The 21,133-nt window shown below is 41.3% G+C and overlaps 1 protein-coding gene across 1 annotated transcript in view; it reads left to right on the top strand.

The window, feature by feature from the left end:
* Nucleotides 1-21,133, top strand: part of LOC139708503 (uncharacterized) — a 135,815-nt gene that overhangs the window by 97,982 nt on the left and 16,700 nt on the right. Inside the window, exon 4 of the mRNA XM_071620453.1 lies at nucleotides 19,068-19,820. Within this exon, the coding sequence (XP_071476554.1) occupies nucleotides 19,068-19,820 (753 nt within the window). The remainder of the gene's footprint in view (nucleotides 1-19,067; nucleotides 19,821-21,133) is intronic.

Raw genomic sequence — 21,133 nt, 5'->3', positions numbered from 1 at the left:
AAAGAATGCGGCTTAGTCACAGTGAACTATCTAGTGACAGCACAAAGGACCCCCTCCAGGCTCCCAGGGCATTTGCAGCCCTTTGTGTACATCTTGCAAGGAAGCAATGGAGCTAATTAGCATAGAGCAGCTATTGTGAGCCTCCCTGGGAGCTAGACCTGCAAGAGGGATCCAAGACAGCTAATCAGGGTGATATTTCTGTACCCCCCCCCCCCCCAACACACACACACTTTTTTTGCGCAACAGATTCCACTGACAACATGAGCAAGGTGTGGCAGGTCACCCCGATGGAATCCTAAGAAATAGAGGTCAGAAAGTTAAATCCCCAGCAAAAGCGAAGGAAGCGGAGTTTTTGTAGGGATCAAGGCAAGGGATGGTGTGTCTTCCTGCAGCTTTAACACAGGATGAGCTGCTTCGATATGTCCGCATGCATTTTTAAAAGGCAGGCATGCATTGTAGTTCACTTTGCTGTACTTCCCACGGCACTTGGAATATTGATTGATTCCCCCCATTATTGAACAGGGGTTCTGTTTTTGGTTGAGTGCGTTGGAGGGGCTTTTGTCCCTGGGTAGATGATAAGTAAAGGGTCATCAGATGGTCACTGTTTGTTTGAGCCCAGGACTGATGGAAGGCCCTTTCTGCTTGTGTTGGATGGAGCTTCTTGTGCAAGGTATGAAGGTAAAAGCTCTTGTCAGTCACAGGTGGTATCCTATCATTCTTACACGGCAATGCATGTGATAGTAGGTTAGGTGTAATTTTGGCTTGGCTTGAAGGGCAAGTAAGGTCACACTGTTCTGTGCACTTGTATGCATTCCTCCAAGGAAACAGTATGTCATACTTCTGCACACGGAGTTGTAATACTTGTATTGTCACACATTGAAGTTGCTGTAGGGAGGAATGGTTCGAGGAGTTCAGAGCTATACATTGTATTTGCTTCCTGTGTTTGATTCAATATACCTGTTGGTCTTTTATTTGTTTTGTTGAAGAATTAATACACTTGTGAGTATGGACAAAATGGTTGTTTCAGAATTCCCTTTACAGTATGTCTTTCAGGATTTGTGGGAACATTACATATTCTTGCCGATTATTGACTCTGCATGCCATGCATGGGTGTGTTTTGCAAGCCGCAGTGTCATGCAGCTACACTGCATAGTACAGATTGTTTCAAACATGGCTGCTCCTCAATCGAGAGCAAGCTATGTTAAAAACACATACATGTAGCTGGCTGTCTCATGAAAACGATGCATGCAAAAAAGCCTGGCACTGTTAGTGCCTCAGTTGGGTCAGTGGTTTTCATTCCCAGCTGTAGTTTTGTGTGATCTTGCTGCATTTCATATCTCTATAGCAAGCCAGTCAGGTATAAAATCAGTATTTGTATGGAACCCGTAAAGCTTTCTCCTGAATGGTTGAAAACATGATTTCCCACACATTCTGGACTGTAGAATAGTAAGAGAAAAACAAGAAAACAGCAAGAAACTTGCAGAAGATGCATTCAGAGAGAGAGAAGTACTGACGCAGATATGGATATGAAGGACCAGTAATTTTGAGGATGTTTCTTTTGCAATGACACAATGTGTTGATATTATCAATACTCTAAGAAATTCCTCTTTTTCCTTTTTTTTTTTTTTTTGGTTTTTTTTCCACACTTACCATGTTGATGTGTTACATGTTCACTTCAGGATATGAATGTGACACTTTGGCTGTTTGTTTTGCTGATTAGAAATAATATAAGTGGTTTTGAATTCCAGATAATGGCTTTTCCTTGACTAATTAAAGGGATGTTTGTCCTTTCATTAAGTTTGATATGTGATAGATTGATCATTTAAGTTGCATCTTGTATTATTTCTGAGTAGACCAGTCTACTAGTACATTGACATTTTCTGCCTAACTTTGTTCATAGGAAAGGTTGTACCTGACACTAAAAAAAAAAATTGCCTGATAAATAAATTAGTAGTAGTGTCTGCAAACTGGATTCTAAGCAAATAGTCCAATATGTTTTATGTTGAAATAAGTATTTACTGTTATATCTCAAATTACAAGGCAGGGGGGGAGGGGTGGTCGTATTATTCTTAAATTTAATGCATCTATACCACATACAGTGTGTACCAGCTTGTATCTAGGGTCCATAACCATTGCCACAGCATTATTCCAAGAAACAACGACATGTGAAATTTCAATTCGTAAAATAGGGAATAAATGTGATCATGTCCTTTGAGAATACTTTCCTCGCGTCCTATAAGAATATCTTCTTTGATTTGCATGAGCCTGTAGACCTCATTGTACATGCCTATTGCCATCATGTTTGTTGACCAGTTCCTACTCAACAAGTTGGCAGTATAAGGTGCATTCACCCATACAAGATCAGCAGATTCATCCAAGGTATGCCACACGTGAGCTTCTTGTTCAGACACTTGAAGGAAGAGATTCAACAAATTTGTCAATTGCTTGTCCTCCAGCAGTAAAAACAAGGTCATAATGTAGGGAATAGAGTCATCTCCCCTGCTCCTGGGCTAAAAAAGCTGGAGTCCTCCTGACTGCTGCATGACATCGTTAATGCGCCCATGAACGGATCATGGTTTCACCAAGTGACTCATGTGGTGAATCAAAATGCAGATTTGTGACTCATAGCCAAGTCCCTTCTCTGTCATCTTTCCCCCTGCCTCCCCCCCCCCCCCCATCTACCCTTATTGATTGTTTCTTCCTTTTTTGTAGCAGAACATTCACAGAGTCTATGGATGGAGGTAGCCAAATTTGTCAATATTTGTCACCTGGCAAAGCCAAATTTTGTTCCGACATTGCATAATTTCACCCTCTGTTATGAATGCAGTATGACTACATGTTGTATTACTCACTTGGCAGCCCTTCCCGGGATCTCGAGAAACCAATAATTAATTATTCCAGAAAGAATGAACTGCCAATATCAAAATCTTTGTCAACATACGGGTGTCTATATGACTGCATTCATAGTAGGGCTGAACCTGCATGGTAGCATGGCATTCAGCTCACCGATTATACCATAGGATGTTTATTAGCTGTTATGCCAGGCAATTATATATTGAAATCTTTCCGACATTGAAGAAGCCTCTCTCCTGTAGGAGTACAGAGAATGATCATTTTCCCATTCTCGTTTCCATGTTTCCTGAATGGAAAAAAAAAAGAAAAGAAAAGGGAAAATTGTCATCACATGGAGCTTTGTATCATCGAGGTATTGCAATGATTGTGTCGTTGGCGGAAGTGATGCACTTGGGCTTCCGGAGACAGAGTTACTGCTCCTTTTTGTACCCCAAGTACTAATGGGTAAGGATGCATGCCATCGGTGGTTGTCTCATGTTCAGAATACAGCCTTTGGCAAAATGTTATGGTGGTATGTTAGATGGAGTGTGGGACTCATCCTGGAGTGTTGCATTACAGGCAAGTGTTGCAGACTCCATTGCCTAGTATCAGTTACGATACTGATGTGTCTCTTCTGAGATCTCAATTAAGAAGGCTGCGCGGTACATACCACCGCAGCATTCAGTGTATTGGCCTGTTCACACACATCCGAAATAAGCGGTTTTCAAAAATTTGATTTTGCAACCTGATTCGAAAACCATTAGTACATGTGTGTGGAAACAAATGAAAATCAATTCTTATTATTGTAAACTGCTTCACGATGCAAAAATCAGTTATGGCGATTAAAAAAGAAAAGAAAACTGTCACAGTAATTTGCCCTGTGCAGTTTGTGTGACTGGCATGCAAAAACAATACAAAAACAGAAAACATGCTTATTAATCCCACAATGCAACTCATCACACAAGGTCCACACGCCAAGGTACCTGGAGTCCCGGCTACTGTCATTGTTTAGGCATGTAAAGTTTCATGATTTATAGTACTTTGCTTGCAGCTGAAAGAATTCATTATTCTTTTTGTCTATGTGTAAATAGTGGCAAATAAAATCAATTTTTGCTATATATATGATAAAAAAACTGATACCTCTAGTGTGTGAATAGGCCTGTTGATGGTGAACTGAACAAACATCTTCGCATATCCATAGGGTGCGTTTGTCAACTCTTTTTCTCGGCAGAACAGGTTTTCCAAACGTCTTTCAGGCAATTTTTACGAGATGATAAATGCAAAGCTGTTTTGATAATGGGGTTTGGAAAGCCTTTTTGAAAACCGCAAATTTGTGCTTTCCGAAACAGGTTTCCAGAAACCTGTTTCTAGAAGCCCTTTGAAGCGAGATAAACGCAAAGCTGTTTTGAAACGGCTTTGTACTGCGGTTACGAACCATGCATTTCCGGTTTCTGAAAAGACGCGCGCCACGCAAAGGCCAGTTTTCGTGTTCGCGATGTGTTGATAAAGTACATTAACTCTTTTATCCCCCCCCCAGAAAAAAAACAACAACAAACAAACCAAAAACAAAAACAACCAATGCCCAAAGTGGATTTTCAACCTTACCACTAATACCAGAGCCAAAAGCACAGGTGAATTGTCCTGCTCACTCACCACCCAGTGTCTAGCAATCAGGTGTTGAGCCCCATGTACAACATGTCTCGATGTTCTTCTTGAAGGGAGATTGGACTGTCATCAAACTCAGCAAGCATGATCATTCCAGTATTAAGCGAGTGAAGCTTTCAGTTTTTCTGTTGGGAATGGTGACCTTACAGGTGCACATTGTGGGCTGAACATAATATAAGTCTCCTCAGAAATATATTTTTTGGCGTGTTTATGCATGTATAGTCATAGTGTAAGTGCCTGGTTGGTATACAAAAATAAGATTGCTTCGTTAAACAAAATGTACATACATGCATACAAGACTGATTGTTTTAAATTGTTTTCCATATCAAAAACCAATTTTCTTTGTGTATTTTTGCCTTTTTGTGTTTCACAAACGTAAGTTTTGTGTAGGTGTTCACAGTGTGGGGTCAATTTGATAGAAAGTATACGGAGACGCACTCACCATGAACATTGGAAATATTCACCTTCTTTATTTTATTTGACCTGTAACATAGTATTTATTTTGGGGGTCTAAATGCGTACGTGTTAGGGGTCAAAGGGGGGTCACTTTCATCAAGTTCAAACCTCACATCTTTACATTGTATGTAGTCATATGTCGATTGCCAAAAGTCTGCCCAAGATGGAGCGACTCCGTCTCAGTTCAGTCAGGTTAGGACATTGCATCACAATGAGACACAATCACATGATCGAGCAGGGCTCCGGGAGGAGACGAGAGGCTTTGGGCCACTGCCAACCTGGAGGCTGGTTGCGTCGTGCTCGTATTTCTGCCATGACGCTTATGGGGAGACACGTCTTCGAATGTAAAATGCTCGCACATAGGGGCCTATCCGCACTGCTCCTGTGCCCTTGATGGCATTTTGACCACAATGCTACATTGTGAAATGCCATCCAAGGTATTCTTCTCCTGCATGTGATCAGGGCTTTTTGTGTTTACGTGTCTTGTACGGCCCGGAAAGGTTGATAGATGGAGCATGAGCTAATGGAATGATTTTGAAATCTTATAGCCCCATAAAACCTTACAATTAACCCACAAACTGCCATGGCAAAGCCATCTCTAGGTATATCATGAACATATAACAATTTTCCCAGAGAAAAATGGACCAGCCAAAGAGAAAAAAAAAAGGGAGGGGGGAGTGCACATTTTTAAATTCTCTAAAAATACATACAGTAGGTTACAAATGTGAAAATTCAAGATATTAGAAATAAACACATAAAATTAACAGTGATACCAGTTTAGGCACGCAATATATATTATGCCAACAGACAATAAGTTAGATCATCATGATAGTTGCTTTGTTCAGCTGTATATGGTGTGATATGATATCAGCAGAGTCATGTACAGTTTTGTTTTGTTTTGTTTGTTTGTTTGTTTGTTTGTTTGTTTGTTTGTTAGTCTTTTAATGGGACTCTGTTTCATTGTGTGCTGTCAGTCCAGAGATCCTGGCTGTGCTGTATGGCAGCATGGACCTAATACACATGGACATTTATTGTATCGTTAATTAATTCATGCTCCCGTACATCTCAAAGGCGCCACAAAGACATTTTTAGCATGCTTCACTGCTTTGATCCCATGATCGTCACCGCCAGCAAGCTGGGAGAAGAACAAGATGGAGATTCGAGAAAACTAAAACTATATGTGCAGAAGAAAATACCTCAAAAAAATCAAGTAAAGTGAATGTGCAGTTGTGGTGTATGTTAGGAAATCATACCTCAAACAATTTCGCTTGGGAGAAGCAAGCAGTTTTTAAAAGAAAGCTAACATTTTGGCAGAATGATTGTCATTTGTGATCTCAATATGACACTTTTCTCCAGCTTATTCCAGAGCAAAAAGGGACGGTAATGGTAGAGAACAGATACTTGTATATCTTGCCATTAGGCAAGGTCTTGTGCATGTGCGAAAATGTGCGAATCAGCAATTACCCATCTTTTGGCACAAAATTTGTCATGATCTCAGGTTTGCTGCTCCTCATCATCTGTATTTATTCAAAGACATTTCCGTCTGAAAAAGGCACATCAGCGAAACAAGACTGAAATGAGGGAAACGATCCTTTTGTTAGTGAAGATACATGGTCACACAATCGGTATTGTCCAGACACCTGAATGTACTCTTTAAGATGCACATAATCAGGTGTCGGTGACGATCATTACATCAAAGAAAGACTGCCGTGAACAGTCCATGTACGTATATTAGGTCCATGATGGTAGTCACGGCAGTATCATCATGCTTTCAGAGAGATGGGAAAATTATGATTACCTCAATGATTGCTCTTTACATTATGTCTTTTAAAATCAAGTCTACACTGGAAGTCAAAAGAGAGCAATTGCAGTAGGAAATATTTATCTAGTAACCTGTCCTTGTTCTTCTGTCTGTGGACTTTCAGGCCAATGCGACCAGTTGTTGATTCATATAGACCTTTTGTGTATTCCCTGAACTTTTGGCTAATTTTCCACCATAAATTGTTCTCAACTACTGTATGTACATGTGTAGAGAGGTGTTTTGTTTACTGGCCTGATGAGACCAATTTTCTCGTGTTCTGACCTGTGAAAAGGCATAGCATGGATGATTAGTGAAGAAGTGCTTCCCAGACACAAGGTCAGATGCAGGTTGCCAGAAGTGATTAAAAATTTCCTTGTGCAGACAGAGCCTGCTCAAGACAGACATGGTGTAATGCAGCTTGGGGCGCACTCTGTGCCCAGCCGCCGAAGTGAAGTATCAGAGTCGGAATCGCGTGGCCACTTTAGTGATTGTTGTGGTCACCATAATGACCGGGCTGGCCTGTCTCCGATTGAGATGCTCGCATCTGCTGGAGATGCAGAAAAGGGGGAGAGAAATAGATCAGTTCTGTAAGGGAACCCCCGATGAGAGGGTGACATGACGCATCATCATTATGCATAGCCTTTTGACAAGGCCCTCTTGCTGTGTGGTATGGCTATAGGCCTACAGGCGAGTGAAGTGAGTCTGGCCAGGCGCGACAGCACGAGGGCCCTTTGAGATCTGCTTCGCACATTATTATCAATGACCGCAGGAACTCTAATGAATAATCATAATGGGTTCCAGTCGACCAATGGAGTTACACGCTGCCCACATCCATCCTCCATCTTGGCGTTGTCCAGCATGTTCGCTTTTTCATCGTATGCAAATCAGGCTCGGGCAAACAGACACGCAGATTGGTTTTTTTTCTTGCTTCCAAACTCAGGAAGTAAAAGTTGGTAATTCAAAGGGCTAACATAAGGATGCGAAGCAGATCTCAAAACCATACCATCTCACCACCATACACCAAGAGGGCCTTGTCAGAAGGCTACATTATGCATTCATTGGTGGGGAGAGAAATCTCCTACTAGGGTTATCTAGTCAAGCACCACTGTAAAACAAGAGTAAAGAGCAGATCCTCTTGCCCCGGCAGTGGTGCATGAGTGACTGACGGCCTACATCCTCACCCGTGTTGATCGCCTCTCGCACCCTGTGAATGAATGAATGAAGGAGCTGGGACGATGACACGAAACTGCACAATCATGCCAGCAGGGGGCACTGATCACCACTCCCTTCACTGCAAGGAGGAGGCACCTGGAATGTGTGTACCAAAGAGATTGTGCACTTGAAGATCATTTGGCATGCAAGGTGTACATGTACTCTACATTATTTGGCGTGTCATGTCTCACAGGCATGGTTCTACCAATGCAACTGCTAGACCCGCCCATCCTTTTTGTACCTTTTTGTTTTAAATCTACCACAAAGAGCAAAATCATAGTTCTGTGTGTATGGTTGGGATGATAATGTAAAGAGTAAAATTGACTTTATGTATCCCACAGCATGAATGTTGTAGTTAGCCCTTCATCGTGTTAGTTTATATGCAATATACACTGTATAGAGGGGTTTCTTGCCATAAAGCAGTAAGTTTTGTACTGTTGCATACATTGATCATGTGTTCAGAGATTAATATGAAGGGTAGGATAACATTGGAAAGATCATGTCTGCACACATTTTTATCCAGATATACACACAAGCACAAACATATACTTGCACTGTTGCAGGGGCATCTGTGGATGGTTCTCGTGAAAAGGATTGAATCCACAAGCAGTTGCTGTTTCCCTCCCCCCCCCCCCTTTTTTTAACATGTTATAAGCAAAGGTATGCATATATCCAAATGATATTCTAAAATTTCTTTTAGATATTCATATAATTGTAGCACTTTAAAATCTCATTGAAAATCCCCATTATTGCCATGACATTTTCACTTTTCGGTTTGAGTACACTATTCATTTCAAGATAGCTTGAATATTGGGCAGAGTTTGTGTATAAATGATAAGCTATGATAATATGGGCTGCTTTTAACCTCATTTCCTCATGCCTTTCACATTTCAGTTGCAAGCCAGACAGGGGTTGACACAATCAAAAAGTGAACAAATAGGTTATTCATTGCATAGATAGAATGTCCTAATTCTTCCATGCCGATTGTCCGCAATCATTGAAAAAAAAAAGATTGGTGTTGCATTGTCATTGTCTTTCAGTTGATGCCATCCCATCTATGGGACGAATGAATTTATAGATAAAGGCCCTTGCAATGAACAAACTTGTAGACCAGTCATGCCTCTTTGTGAAATGCACTTCAAAATATGAAGTATTGAGGACTAACCCTCAGAAGGTGCATAGGAAGTGTTAATAAGTTGGTGAATCTGGTTCAGATGATAATATCTATGTCAGTGTCACCTGAGTGTGTGTGTGTGTGTGTGGTATGGCCTTGGACATAGACTTGTCTGTCTGGGCATAGATCCAGTCCAAAGAAAGCCATTGAGTTTTGCTTCACGCACTGGAGAAGCTGGTTCATCACGGACACAGACATCCAGATTGTGGTTACTAATACACAGGTATTGTGTGGGCAGCTTTTTTGGAAGGAAGGCAAGGCCAGGGTAGTATAATGTAAACAGGTTGATAGTGACTAGCTCATTTCCTCAGCAGCCAGACCACCTCTAGCTCCGAAACTCCTGTCTCTTTCATTTTCTGCCGGCCGGAATCATTCTTCACCAACTTTGTGATGTCATGCATATGAATCATAAGTTCCAGTAAACATCGTAATGTCAGGGCCCCTCCTCCCTACCCCCCCCCCCCCCACGAGATATTGCAGTATTCAGTGCAATCCCTAGCCATAAGCTGAAACTGAAAGTAACGGCATTTCTCTATTTTGCAAAGTAATTTTCACCCGAAAAGGGTGCTTATAATACATAGTGAGTAGAGGCCAAACACCCCACAGAATTGAATGAGATGACAGATTTTGTTTTAGGTCATCTTGCATCGGGCTTCAGCAATATCTTAATCAAGACACAGAGCTTAAAATGTTCCCCAAAGTTCTGATGTAGGCTGTCTTTATTTCTTTTTTCTGTAAAAAGTTAGCATAGCATGCTAATAGAACAATTTGACTAATTTCGACCATATTTTCACAGGAAGAGATTAAGGAAAACTGGTTATTCACAATACATGTACCACTCGTACAATAATCAACAAAACTTGGTTTGTGCTCTTGTAAGAACAAAAAAGTCTCAATGCAAATCTGTGCATGTGGTGTAAACACATGAAATCATAAGTGTTTTAATATTGATTCAGTATTGGAATTTGATTACAGCTTTACTAATGTAAGTGATTATTCCATCAATAGCTGTAGAAATAGTGTCAGTTTGTAGTAGTCTACAGAAATGTGCTACTGCCAATATAAGAATGTTTTATCTAGACATGGCTGGATAGACATAAAATGTTTGACTTGTATTAGGGCATCAAGTCTGTAGCTTCACATTTTAAAACCCCAGACATGGCATGAAACGAGGTTTCATGTACTACAAAGCCAGAAAGGAGCCAACGGTTTGCTCCAGGGATCATGGTAATGTATGCGGTGAACAGGCAGCATGGTGGCCTGCTCGCTGAGCGTGGGCGGTGCTGGTTTCCAAGAATAGGAAGTGACGGCTTTTGGCGAGGTTGCGCACCAATTTTCTGAGGTCACTTTTCATATTGAGATATGGGGGGGGGGGGTTGTGGGGGAGAGTGACAGAAAGAAGAGATTGCTGACCTTACTGTTATTGCACTGTTTTTCAATGTCCTTTGTTTTCACTCTGATCATGTCTTCTTTCGACATGACTTGGATAGTTGATGTATATAAGTTATTCTTGTATCCCTAAAAAAAGAGTTGTACTACACCAATTATTGGGGGTGGGGGTGGGGATGTGGGGGTGGGGAGGCCAGGAGATCAGTGAGATAGATGCTAATATGATAATTGCCTGTAGGAAAGGAGGAAAGTCTACAACTGCACAAGCCATGCTGGCTCAGCGGACGCTGCGTGGTGCAATGATGAGGTCACAATGACGTCAAACGTAAGCTGGCACAATGAGTAAGGCGTTAGGGGGAGATGGTATGAGGTCATGGGGCTTGGAACGGGAGACTACCGCTGTACTTGGGACTTGCCCGCCTGACCTGGCCTGAATTACCCCACATTTCTGGGTAGGCTGCTGCAACTCGTGTGTTTACGAACGGGTGTCCTATTTGTGGGATACAACAGGGACAACATGCATGTGTTCCTGTTGAATGAATTCACATGTCCTGAATAGCCCAGATGTACTGCAAGTACCATTATACTTGTACATGCCAACTGATGTAATGGTGTTTCTGTTCTTGCAGAAGCTTTTGAAACGCACACACAAAATCTGATGGGCAATAAAGACGTGATACCAGTATCTTCGGTCAAGAGTGATAAATATGCCTTATGTTATTGCATGTTGTTAATTACCATGGTGAGAAAAAGAAAAATGAGCCGTAATATGAGATTGCAGTGCAGAGAGTGCGTTCCTGATGATCTTAAATACTAAAAAGCCCACAGTTGTGCAAAAGCAAACTATTTTATGAGCAGATTATTAGCATGGTAATTTGGATGGAGATATCTTCATAGCAGAAACATAATTTTTGAAACATTCGTCTATTTACATGCTTATTTCCTCCATTCAAATATCACTCTATACCACAGAGTTTGACATTTTGTTTTAAAGATTAAACCACAACAATTTTGAACAATGTCTGTGACCATATAAATACAGCTAGTCTTCGTATTTGCATGTTATATTTGTTTGTAATCCAGTGGTTTAGCCAGTCTGACTGTTATACACTCAGATACATACATAGACTGTGTTTATTGTTTCTCTTGGTTGACCTTTCCGTACAGGTTAGACTGTGTGTGAGATCATTCTGTAACATGGATCCGGGCAATGATTAAAATTTGTGTGCTCTCTGTACACGTCCTTTTGGGCCAGTTCATTCAGTATGCGCTGGTGCCGTGACATTTAGCATGGCAAATATGCGCTGTATAGGTTGCTTGTCTCAAGGGATTGCAGAGACAGTGAGCGTACAATTAATGCCCCGTGTCGCCGTGAACCGTATCCCACCATAATCATATACCAATGAACACACCAATATACATGTTTAGTGTACAATATACAGCTGCATTTAGAAGAGATAGATGTAAAATATGTTCTGTACTATACATCAAGGTCTGTTCATTTACTCTTTCGTATTGTCCCATCATCAATTATTAGTGAGCACACGTCTTCTGCGCTTTTATATTTCACAGCCACAGGCGTTTGTGTAGATCAATATTCAAGGGTAGTGCAAATGTACACTGCTCTCGCAACTTCTTAATAAATGTGGTGTTTCATGTATACATTGCATCGCTGCATTGACGTAAAAGTCAGCAGTTCCATCTTCCAAGTTACAACATGGTCACTCGTGCAGTTATTAAGTGTGTAGCTAGCATCTTTAAGTGGTGGTCTTTCAAAGGGTAATTGATAGTCCGTTGAAAAGTCATCTCATTGCTGAATATTGATGCTGTCGTAGTTTTGTGTTGTTTCTTGAATCTAAATCGAAGATGATGAAATACATGTACTCGAGCTTGTTGCCATACTCGTTGTATGTATGCCTGTAACTAAGACATATGAAGCTATTAAAAATGGAAGCCTGTATTGTATTACAAATATGTAGACATGTTTGCACATATAGTACAGACGTAACATGTGCCTGGGCCCCGTTGCAAGAAAGTTGCAATCAATTGCAAATAATTGCTTATTTTGAAACGACCATTCTGATTGGCTCAGGGTCTGCCTTATTAAGAAAACATGCATGCAACAATGATCTTGATTGGCCAGTGACAATCAGTTGCAAGTTGCGTTTAAACGCAAAGTTTCTAGCAACGGGGCCCTGGTAGGCTACTTGCGTTATAAATTGCTGGAGGTTTTAATTTAGAAGCAAAACCAGATCAAAATGCATGCGGACAAATCAAATATATCTGTTCATTACATTACATGGTAAGTCATTATCTCCTTTCACAGGACCTAGTAGCAGTTTCTCAGAGTGATTCTAGTTTGTTAGAAGATAGTTTCAGTTCAAAAAAAAAAAAAGAATCCCATTTTCTTTGCTCAAATTTTCCACTAAAAAAAATATTGATATGATTGCACTGCTCACCCTGTTTCCTCCAGAATATATGTACTTCTGTTATTTGTACACACCTTTCTCACAACCTTGTGGTTAACATCTACACTGTTCCATAGAGTCCTCAAATTGAGTAATACTGGTCACTTTGCTTTTGCAGTGCAAATAAGTTTGGGCATTATTTTTTTTTTGTACATTCATTTTTGTTATTCTTTTCCTTTTTTTATTTTAGGGGAGAAGGTGTGGTATGCTTTATAAGTAGCTCTTCCCTTGTGTTTGAGATGAGTTGTTTCAGGAGCCAATAACCGGGCAGAGTATCGTCTTACAGCATGCATACAGTTTGTGTAGTTCTTGCACGAGGCCATACTTGCATATGATGAGCATGTGCAGGGGTGGCTTTGTTGATCTCGGTATCGTATCATCTAGCTGCTTGCATTCTCATCATGTCCACTGCTGTAAGTCGTTGCCATTTTAGTGCTTTTTGGGGATATTTGGCAGTATTGATGTCACGCAGCAACACGTCATGGTAATGGGGCATTGTGTCTACTGATAGTCACAGGACAGGAGAAGTTATCTACCTGCAAAGTTTTGAATACAGGTTGTCACAACAGCAGTGGTGATGCAGAATAAGAGTAGGGCCTACGTGTTAGTCTGTACAACCTGTCATGGAAATAATCCCAGAACAAGAATGGGAGAATGGACAAAATATAGATACATGTAACATGTTTATTCCAATTTCAGTATCTAGCCATATGGTGACTTGTTCTGTACACCACACTATACTGGCAGTCAGCATGGATTTCATGCCTAAAATTGAAGAATTTATTCTCTCACTCTTTGTCATTCTCTATTTTACCACTCTCTTTTTCTCTCTTTCCCCTTCTGTACTCTGTCCTTGCTGCTAGTTCCTTATTTAGAATCAAGACCTCAATTTCACCTTGATAACAAGCTATGATATCTCCCTAATGGCTGTGTGAATAATTTGTACTTTTTTATGGGGGTGGGGTGGGGTGTCTTTCCCCTTGTTGAACGCCACATGTGTTTATAAACAGTGCTTATCATTCAGCTCAACCCTCCCATGAGTTGCTAAGTTCAACGAACTTTTAGATTACTGATAGAAGACATGTCTCGCTAGGTAAAACTTGTGATGGCTTTGTATGGTCGATATGGAGTATTCCCTCTAATCGTATCCATTGGGATGTGCTGATAGAGTGTGGGATTGAATTGTGCATGATGATGTGGTAGCCAAACATGAAAATATTCCAAAGATCCTAAACATCCTCACTTCAAAATCAAAAGTCGAGGTTGTCATAAAGTCCTCAAAAGTATGTTGTAAGAACTTTGTAATATATTCATTAATGTATTCCTTTGTCATATAATGACATAAATGTTATCCAGGGGTACCAAATAAAAATCAGCCATTTTGTTGAATTTTTTTTTTTTCAAAGGTTGTACCCTGGGTGGCAAAAAAGTGGGAAATTATTTTGGTGCTGGAGCTAGCGCGCGCTAGCCACTGCACTGCACTGCACTGCACTGCACTGAAGCACGCGCTATATTGCTAGCACAGCATACCATGCATGCTGTATCACATGCAGTAGCATGGGAATGACTGTAGATGCACACACAGTGCATGCATTTCTCTGCCACTGTCCTCGAGTGGACGTGAGGTGGCGCTACACAACGTGGTACCCCGGGGTAATGCGTGATGCATCATATCTTTTGCATCATCTGAGAGAAAAACATGTCAAACATCAGGATCATACTGTCATAACTTCTTTACAATTCCCTATTGAAACATGGCTGTGAGCATACCGTAGATGCAGGTTATTGTAGGCATGTACTGTTACATATGCAGTGTAATTCGCTGTGTTTTTACTACTTAAATGGCAAAGTTTTTTATCAACTGGTATTCAAAAAGTAACAAATTAGCAAACAATTGGCATGCACCATATCATATCATGTGCAAGATTAAAGATCTTTAACTCTCTCTCGAAGAGGAGTACTGCAATCTTTATATTCTGTCAATGTGATTCTCAATCATGAATTCAACTACTCAATTGCAAGTGTCTTGTAAACAACAAGTCTGAGGTCAGGGAATACTGTACTAGTTCATTATAGTGTACACAGTAAGTAGGGCATTCCTTCAGGGTCTAAAGGAGTTTTATCTCGTGTAAGCTTTCATGGTATTTTTAGATCTGATATAATGTATGATATTGAATCTGCAACATTGTGTAGGCCTACATTGTGAAAATGTTATGAGCACCAGATGCATGCTACTGATTTGAGCATCAAGGATAAAGCGTTGCCATTTTCAAAGAAGCAGTTTACGTCTGTTTACTAATTATACCGACTTTGTTACGGCATTTACATTTCTGAATTCCGTTGATAGAAAAAGTGATACATTGGTTAGCAGTGATTACTTATCAGAGGTTATCAGGACTTCAGGAGAAAAGTATGTAGAATGTTTTTTAATTGTTATTTGAACGAAAAGGTACATCCTTTTTTTTTTTTTTTTTTTTGGAAAGGGATGATCATATAGACATTATCAATGAGGAATCATTGAGCTTCAATGATAGAGGATGTGTACAGTGCAGTTCGGAGGATTGCAGTCACATTTTGTACACGTTGTCTAGACTCTGACCTTCCCCCATACTCTGATTTGTTTATTTGGTTCGGCTGGTTAGAAGACTGTAGCTGTAGCTGAGGTCTGTCTCATTGTGATGTGATGTCACTCAGATGCAGGCACCTTGCTGGTCTTTTAGTGGGAGGTTGGGGAGGTAATTTCATTGGCTGATCCATCCGTGTATGGGCCTGTGGCCTGTGTTCAGTACATTTCTCATGGTCAATCATTTCATTTTGGCTTAGTCTTTTTACCTTCGATGTCTTCTGTTTGTTTATATTGCTCACTTTTTGTTACTTTTGTAAGAGATTATAAATATAGGGCCTGCAGTGGAGGTACAGGTAGGTTTGAAAGTGTATATATATGTACTGGTCAGGGTTGACAGCTATGTGCAGTTGAATGTTTGTTTTGATTCTAAAAGTATACAAAGATTGAGTCTCTTGAAGGCTTTTTTCATGTTAGTCACATCACTGATATGGACATTTTTTGCAAAGATAGAAAGTACATGTACCATCAGAACCAATTCAATTCCTCCCCCCCCCCCCCCCCCCCCCCCCCCGAGTACACTCGTAAACAGATGTATCCTATTTCCTACACACATATACCTATTATGCCATTTGTACTTATTACATAAGCATACACTCGAAGAAGGCTAATTGTGCAAAGTATGACAAAATGTAGAGATGATGTGCACAGCTTGCTGGATGGCTGGCTGCCCTCGGGCAGCACCTAGTTTGGACCCTGGGAAAAACCTTTGGGCCTCATTCACTCAGGAATCCTCTTGTTGCATACCATAGCTCTTTCAAATCAACCCATACATGTTTCGTTTCCAATACCAGTACATCGTACCAGTATAAACCTCAAATCAACATAGGCAAATGGTTGGGGGGGGGGGGATATTTATGTACTCCTCAAAAGTTGCCAATGTTGTGGCGTTCTCGTTACCCCATGTGAAGCTTGGCATGGGCCGGGGTTGCTGCCTGCCTGTGGCCCCCGCAGAGGCTGTAGTCCATTGTGTGTAAACAATAACTCTTTGTAGCTCCTTCCCTTAACATTTTCCATAGTTGGACGAGGAAGGTGGCAAGGACAACCCCACCTCCCTGGTTGGACCTCGGAAGAATGGGATGAGATTATGCAGAGCTGATTTCTTAAGGAAACATCTCTCTCTTTCATAGGAAGAATCTAGGGAATAAGTATTGTAATTGCAAATGGAAGTATGAAGGTGACTTTGGTCAACATTTTGACAATTGCAAGTGTATTGTCTCTGGAGATGCATTTTAGTTGGAGAGTAATAGACCCTGAAATGTGTTCCATCACATACAATGTACAGTGTACAACATTTAAGATATGTGCAAAGCCTTTGTTTAATGTATTGCATGTCTGTGAGAAGGATTGCGATTCTCATAACTGTTTTGTTAGTGACGGGGAAGATTGTGCGAGAGGTATGTAGGGTCACCTGCACTTCTGGCTGCAGACCTGCTGAAATCAGCTTCACCTCCTGTCTGTGGTGCTGCACCGACCGTGACTAGCAGAGATAGCATATGTGGATGTGTATTCAGATAATGCAGAGTAGACCCCATTCATTTAGGGAGACGCTGAGGTAATAGGTAACATTGCTTGCACTGATACCAATGTGCAAGTTGGGTTTTGGAAAAGGCCAGGAGTGTGTGTGTGTGTGTGTGTGTGTGTGTGTGTGTGTGTGTGTGTGTGTGTGTGTGTGTGTGTGTGTGTGTGTGTGTGTGTGTGTGTGTGTGTGTGTGTGTGTTTTGTTTTGGGGTTTCATTCATTTTTATGATTCACTTGGAGTTCTGAAAGTATTACTCTTGCAACGTAGACATGTTACAAACTCTGAAAGGGAATTTTCATTTGAAGAGTTCCCACTATGTGATCTGAGTTTCACACCGTCATATGATATCTCATCCTGCATTCCTATTTTAAGATCAAAATAAACATTTGCCTCTGTCCATGTAGACTCTGCGGTGAAAAGGGAGAAGATTTGTGCGACTCAATTTTCCCAACAACGTTTGTTTGTTCAAGACATAGTATTTCAGAGATCAGAGAATCCCAGCCAGGATTACTGTATGCTTTCCTGGCTTCTACTTTACCCAAGCTGAATTTGATCGTGACCTCCAGTTGACTTCTGTTCCTATATTGCTGTCTGCTACATTGATGCCTGTTCATAGGGGGAAAAAAGTGTAACAAGCTCTACATGGAATGCATATCTACCTTATCTCTCCTATGAGACTATTTTTCTTAAATGGTGTATTGGGTATGGGTAGTGTGAAATCCCCTCCCCCTCCATCTTTTTTTTTTTTCTTTCTTTCTTTGTGAGAAGTGTCGTTCACCTGGCCCTGACCCTGGGCAAGTTGCTCAGACTGCATAATTCATGCAGGGCTGCATTCCCAGGTTCCTGCCTGGATGGTTCCACGCTCTGAAAGCGATCGTACGTACGGAATGTGCCGTACCTGCTTTTTGAAGTTCACTTGTCTGGAGTGGAAAGAAGCCTCATCCCCTCCACACGGTGTACTGCCCCAAGTGTTCAGATGTATGCACTCTTGTATGGTGCTACATACATGCAGCTACCGTCTGTTATGTCATGCAGTGTTTTGTTGTGTTTTCATACTATTTTTTTCTCTCTCTCTGAAGTTGATTATGAAATATCTGTAAATATATCATACGGAATATCCTATAATATCTTGTCATGTAGTTAGTGCTACTTGTCTGAGCATGTCTGAGTGTGTCAGTCGAGCTGTAGTTTCCTGTGAATTCAGATGAATCATTTGGAGACCCGATTATCAAGAAATCACTGCCAACAAAAATTGTTAAATCTTGGGCGAATTTTATCAGAGGTTTGTCTGAAGAGTCACTAATAATACAAGTAACCACTCGTGATAAATTGCATGAAATCTCAGCTTTTCTTCCAGTGATTCAGCCAAGAAATATCTGTCTATGAATACCACTTTTCTTCCCCCTCCTGAGAATGAATAGAATAAGACATGGCAAGCTTTGCTTTCAATAGGTACATATTTGCAGACATCCAGGTCACATTGAATTTGGAGGAAAAAATCTTAATTTTTACCATTCTCAGCTCTTGTTTCAATCGAATTTCTTGTTTTTCTTGATAATTTTACTACACACTCCTAAGAAAACTGGGTTTTTTTCCACTACTTTTGAGCCGAAATCATGCCTTCTTTTCAGTCAGACAGTTTGGGAATTCTGTGTTTGGATAGTTTCCTAGTCATCCTAATATCAGCATTATTCTGTGGTATCTGAAAAAACTCTTGGATGTGACATACTTTTAAATCAGGATGCTGAATATCATCATTTTAAGGGTACTAAAGATTTTCATACCACTGTAACCATGCTGGTCATAGATATTGGACGTAGGTCTTTCTTCCCATTTAGTTCCCTGGAACATTTTTGTAGAACGAAGTTGTGCTTCTTAGATGTATAATCCTCTGTGGCTCCCCTCTCTTTTGTTTTCTATGCTAGAACTGGTCATATGTTGACCCATCGCAGCAAGAAGCCATATGAATGTGCTGTGGACAACTGTGGCAAGTCTTACTGTGACATCCGCTCCCTGAGGAGGCATTTCGAGTCGCAGCACCCCGGTCTCGTGATGGAGGACAACATGAACTACACCGGGGACGAAAAGGACCCCGATCTCATGGCGGCGGAAGCTGCCGCAGTCCAGGCCAGTCGGCAGAACCAGGCCCTGATGCGCGGCTCGCCGGGTGCCGACTTTGCCCTGGGACTGGGCAACCCCCAGGACTTGAACCAGTCTGGCTCGAGCCAGGACACGAGCACCGATAGCCAGGGGTCCAGTTCCAGTGCGGCGCTCCAGTCATTGGCGCTCGCTGCTCAGAGGGTGCAGAGCAACCAGGACCAGTCGCCCGTGCAGGGCCAGCTCCCCATCAACTCGCAGGACATGCCGCCCATCTACCGCCTCGACACCTACGCCTCCCAAATGTTTGGCGGCAACCTGCCCAGCAGCGTGGCGCAGTCCATTCTGAGTGGCAGCGGCGGCAGCATGACAACAGCCCTCCCTGGAGGACCACGGGAGCTCTCCATCCAAGTGCCGAATCCCAGAGTACAGGGCTTGAGCCTTTCATCCGGGATGGGACTCAGCGGGAATGGCATGCTGCCCAACCAGTCTGGGAGTGCAGCTCGCTACCATAACCAGGGTGTCAGTGAACTCAGTATGAGCTCCAAGAGCTTGGGTTCTTCAAACAAAATTGCCAGACCGTAAGTGCTGTGACTTATGTAACAATCTTAATGATCATAGTGCGAGATACATCTTTATCATTTCCTAATACGTCTGTCGTAGAGAGAGGAAATGAGTGATACACATTTTTGTTGTCACCGTATTCCAGTCTGCAAACGATGTCCAGCATGTATTCATTTATGTTTTTGTTTGGCTTGAATTCTGACTCCAGTCAAAGGCATTTTTATACAACATTGAAATTACTATTTTGTATCTACTGCCATCTTGACTGATATTGAAAATATGATGCTTTCAGAACATATTCTTTGAAATGTTGACCAGTCAGGTACTCCACGTAACGTTCATGTTCTTGGCCCTGCTAATTCGATCACAATTTGGAAGGACATTTTGCAAATGATATTCAAATTTGGGGGGTATGCTGCTGATCTTTTCATAAAACTCTTACCCAAATATTGAGGATTACAACTATGCCTTCATGTTCTTTATCCTTTAGTTCTGATCTGCCATGTGACTGCAGTGACCATGCTTTTTAAGAGTTTTCTTTTTATAGGTATTGCTCATGACGGAACCTGCCAAATTTTCCTATGGCAGCCTTCACACTACCCTGTACACAAATTATTGAAGTCAACTTTGAGTGACATGAGCTGGCTGAATATGGAATACTTGTACCTCGATACAGTTTTTGTTTGTGTATGCGGCAAATTATGTGTGGAGAAGCCTTATAAAAGCACCAGAACGTGATGAAACACAGTACTAGCATAGTGTTCTCAGTGGTATTTTATGTGGTACAAATCCTGTTTCCTGTGTGCTCTGTCACAAATGCATACTATGTCAACCATTTTTCTAAAATCAGGAATCGTAGAGCTGTCCTTGTGAAGGGAACCATAAACCTGTTGTTTCACAGATGAACGATAACTGCACAGCCTTTATTGTCTTGCTTGATTGAAGCAGTGTTGATGCATTACTTTGTGGTGTGGAATGAACATATGCCTTAGACAATTGGCATGCACCATAGACAATCGTACTAGGTGAATTCACTTTGTCATTGGGTCCGTTCACCAAGGCCCCACCAGAGGTTACATGCCCTGGGGAAACTCTCACACAATATATGCAGCAAGGTATAATGTATCATTCATTGTTGCTAGAGGCTATGGTCATGTAGAAGCTACAGTATTATTCATGTATTTGCATCATGTACAAGTGACAATCATTCTGCTATATACATTCTGTCCACTAATTGTGTGCTCTTGTAATACACATCCCTCTACCTGTCACATGCTTGTATATTTGCATATTTCCACCAGTCTCATTTCTTCCTCGCTTGTCATTTTTT

Source organism: Diadema antillarum, unplaced genomic scaffold, assembly GCF_040938485.1.
Source record: "Diadema antillarum isolate AM-2024a unplaced genomic scaffold, OU_Dant_1.0 scf00000036, whole genome shotgun sequence".
Taxonomy (NCBI): domain Eukaryota; kingdom Metazoa; phylum Echinodermata; class Echinoidea; order Diadematoida; family Diadematidae; genus Diadema; species Diadema antillarum.
The sequence above is the reverse complement of the archived record's forward strand: the minus strand, read 5'-3'. Positions and strand labels throughout refer to the sequence as shown.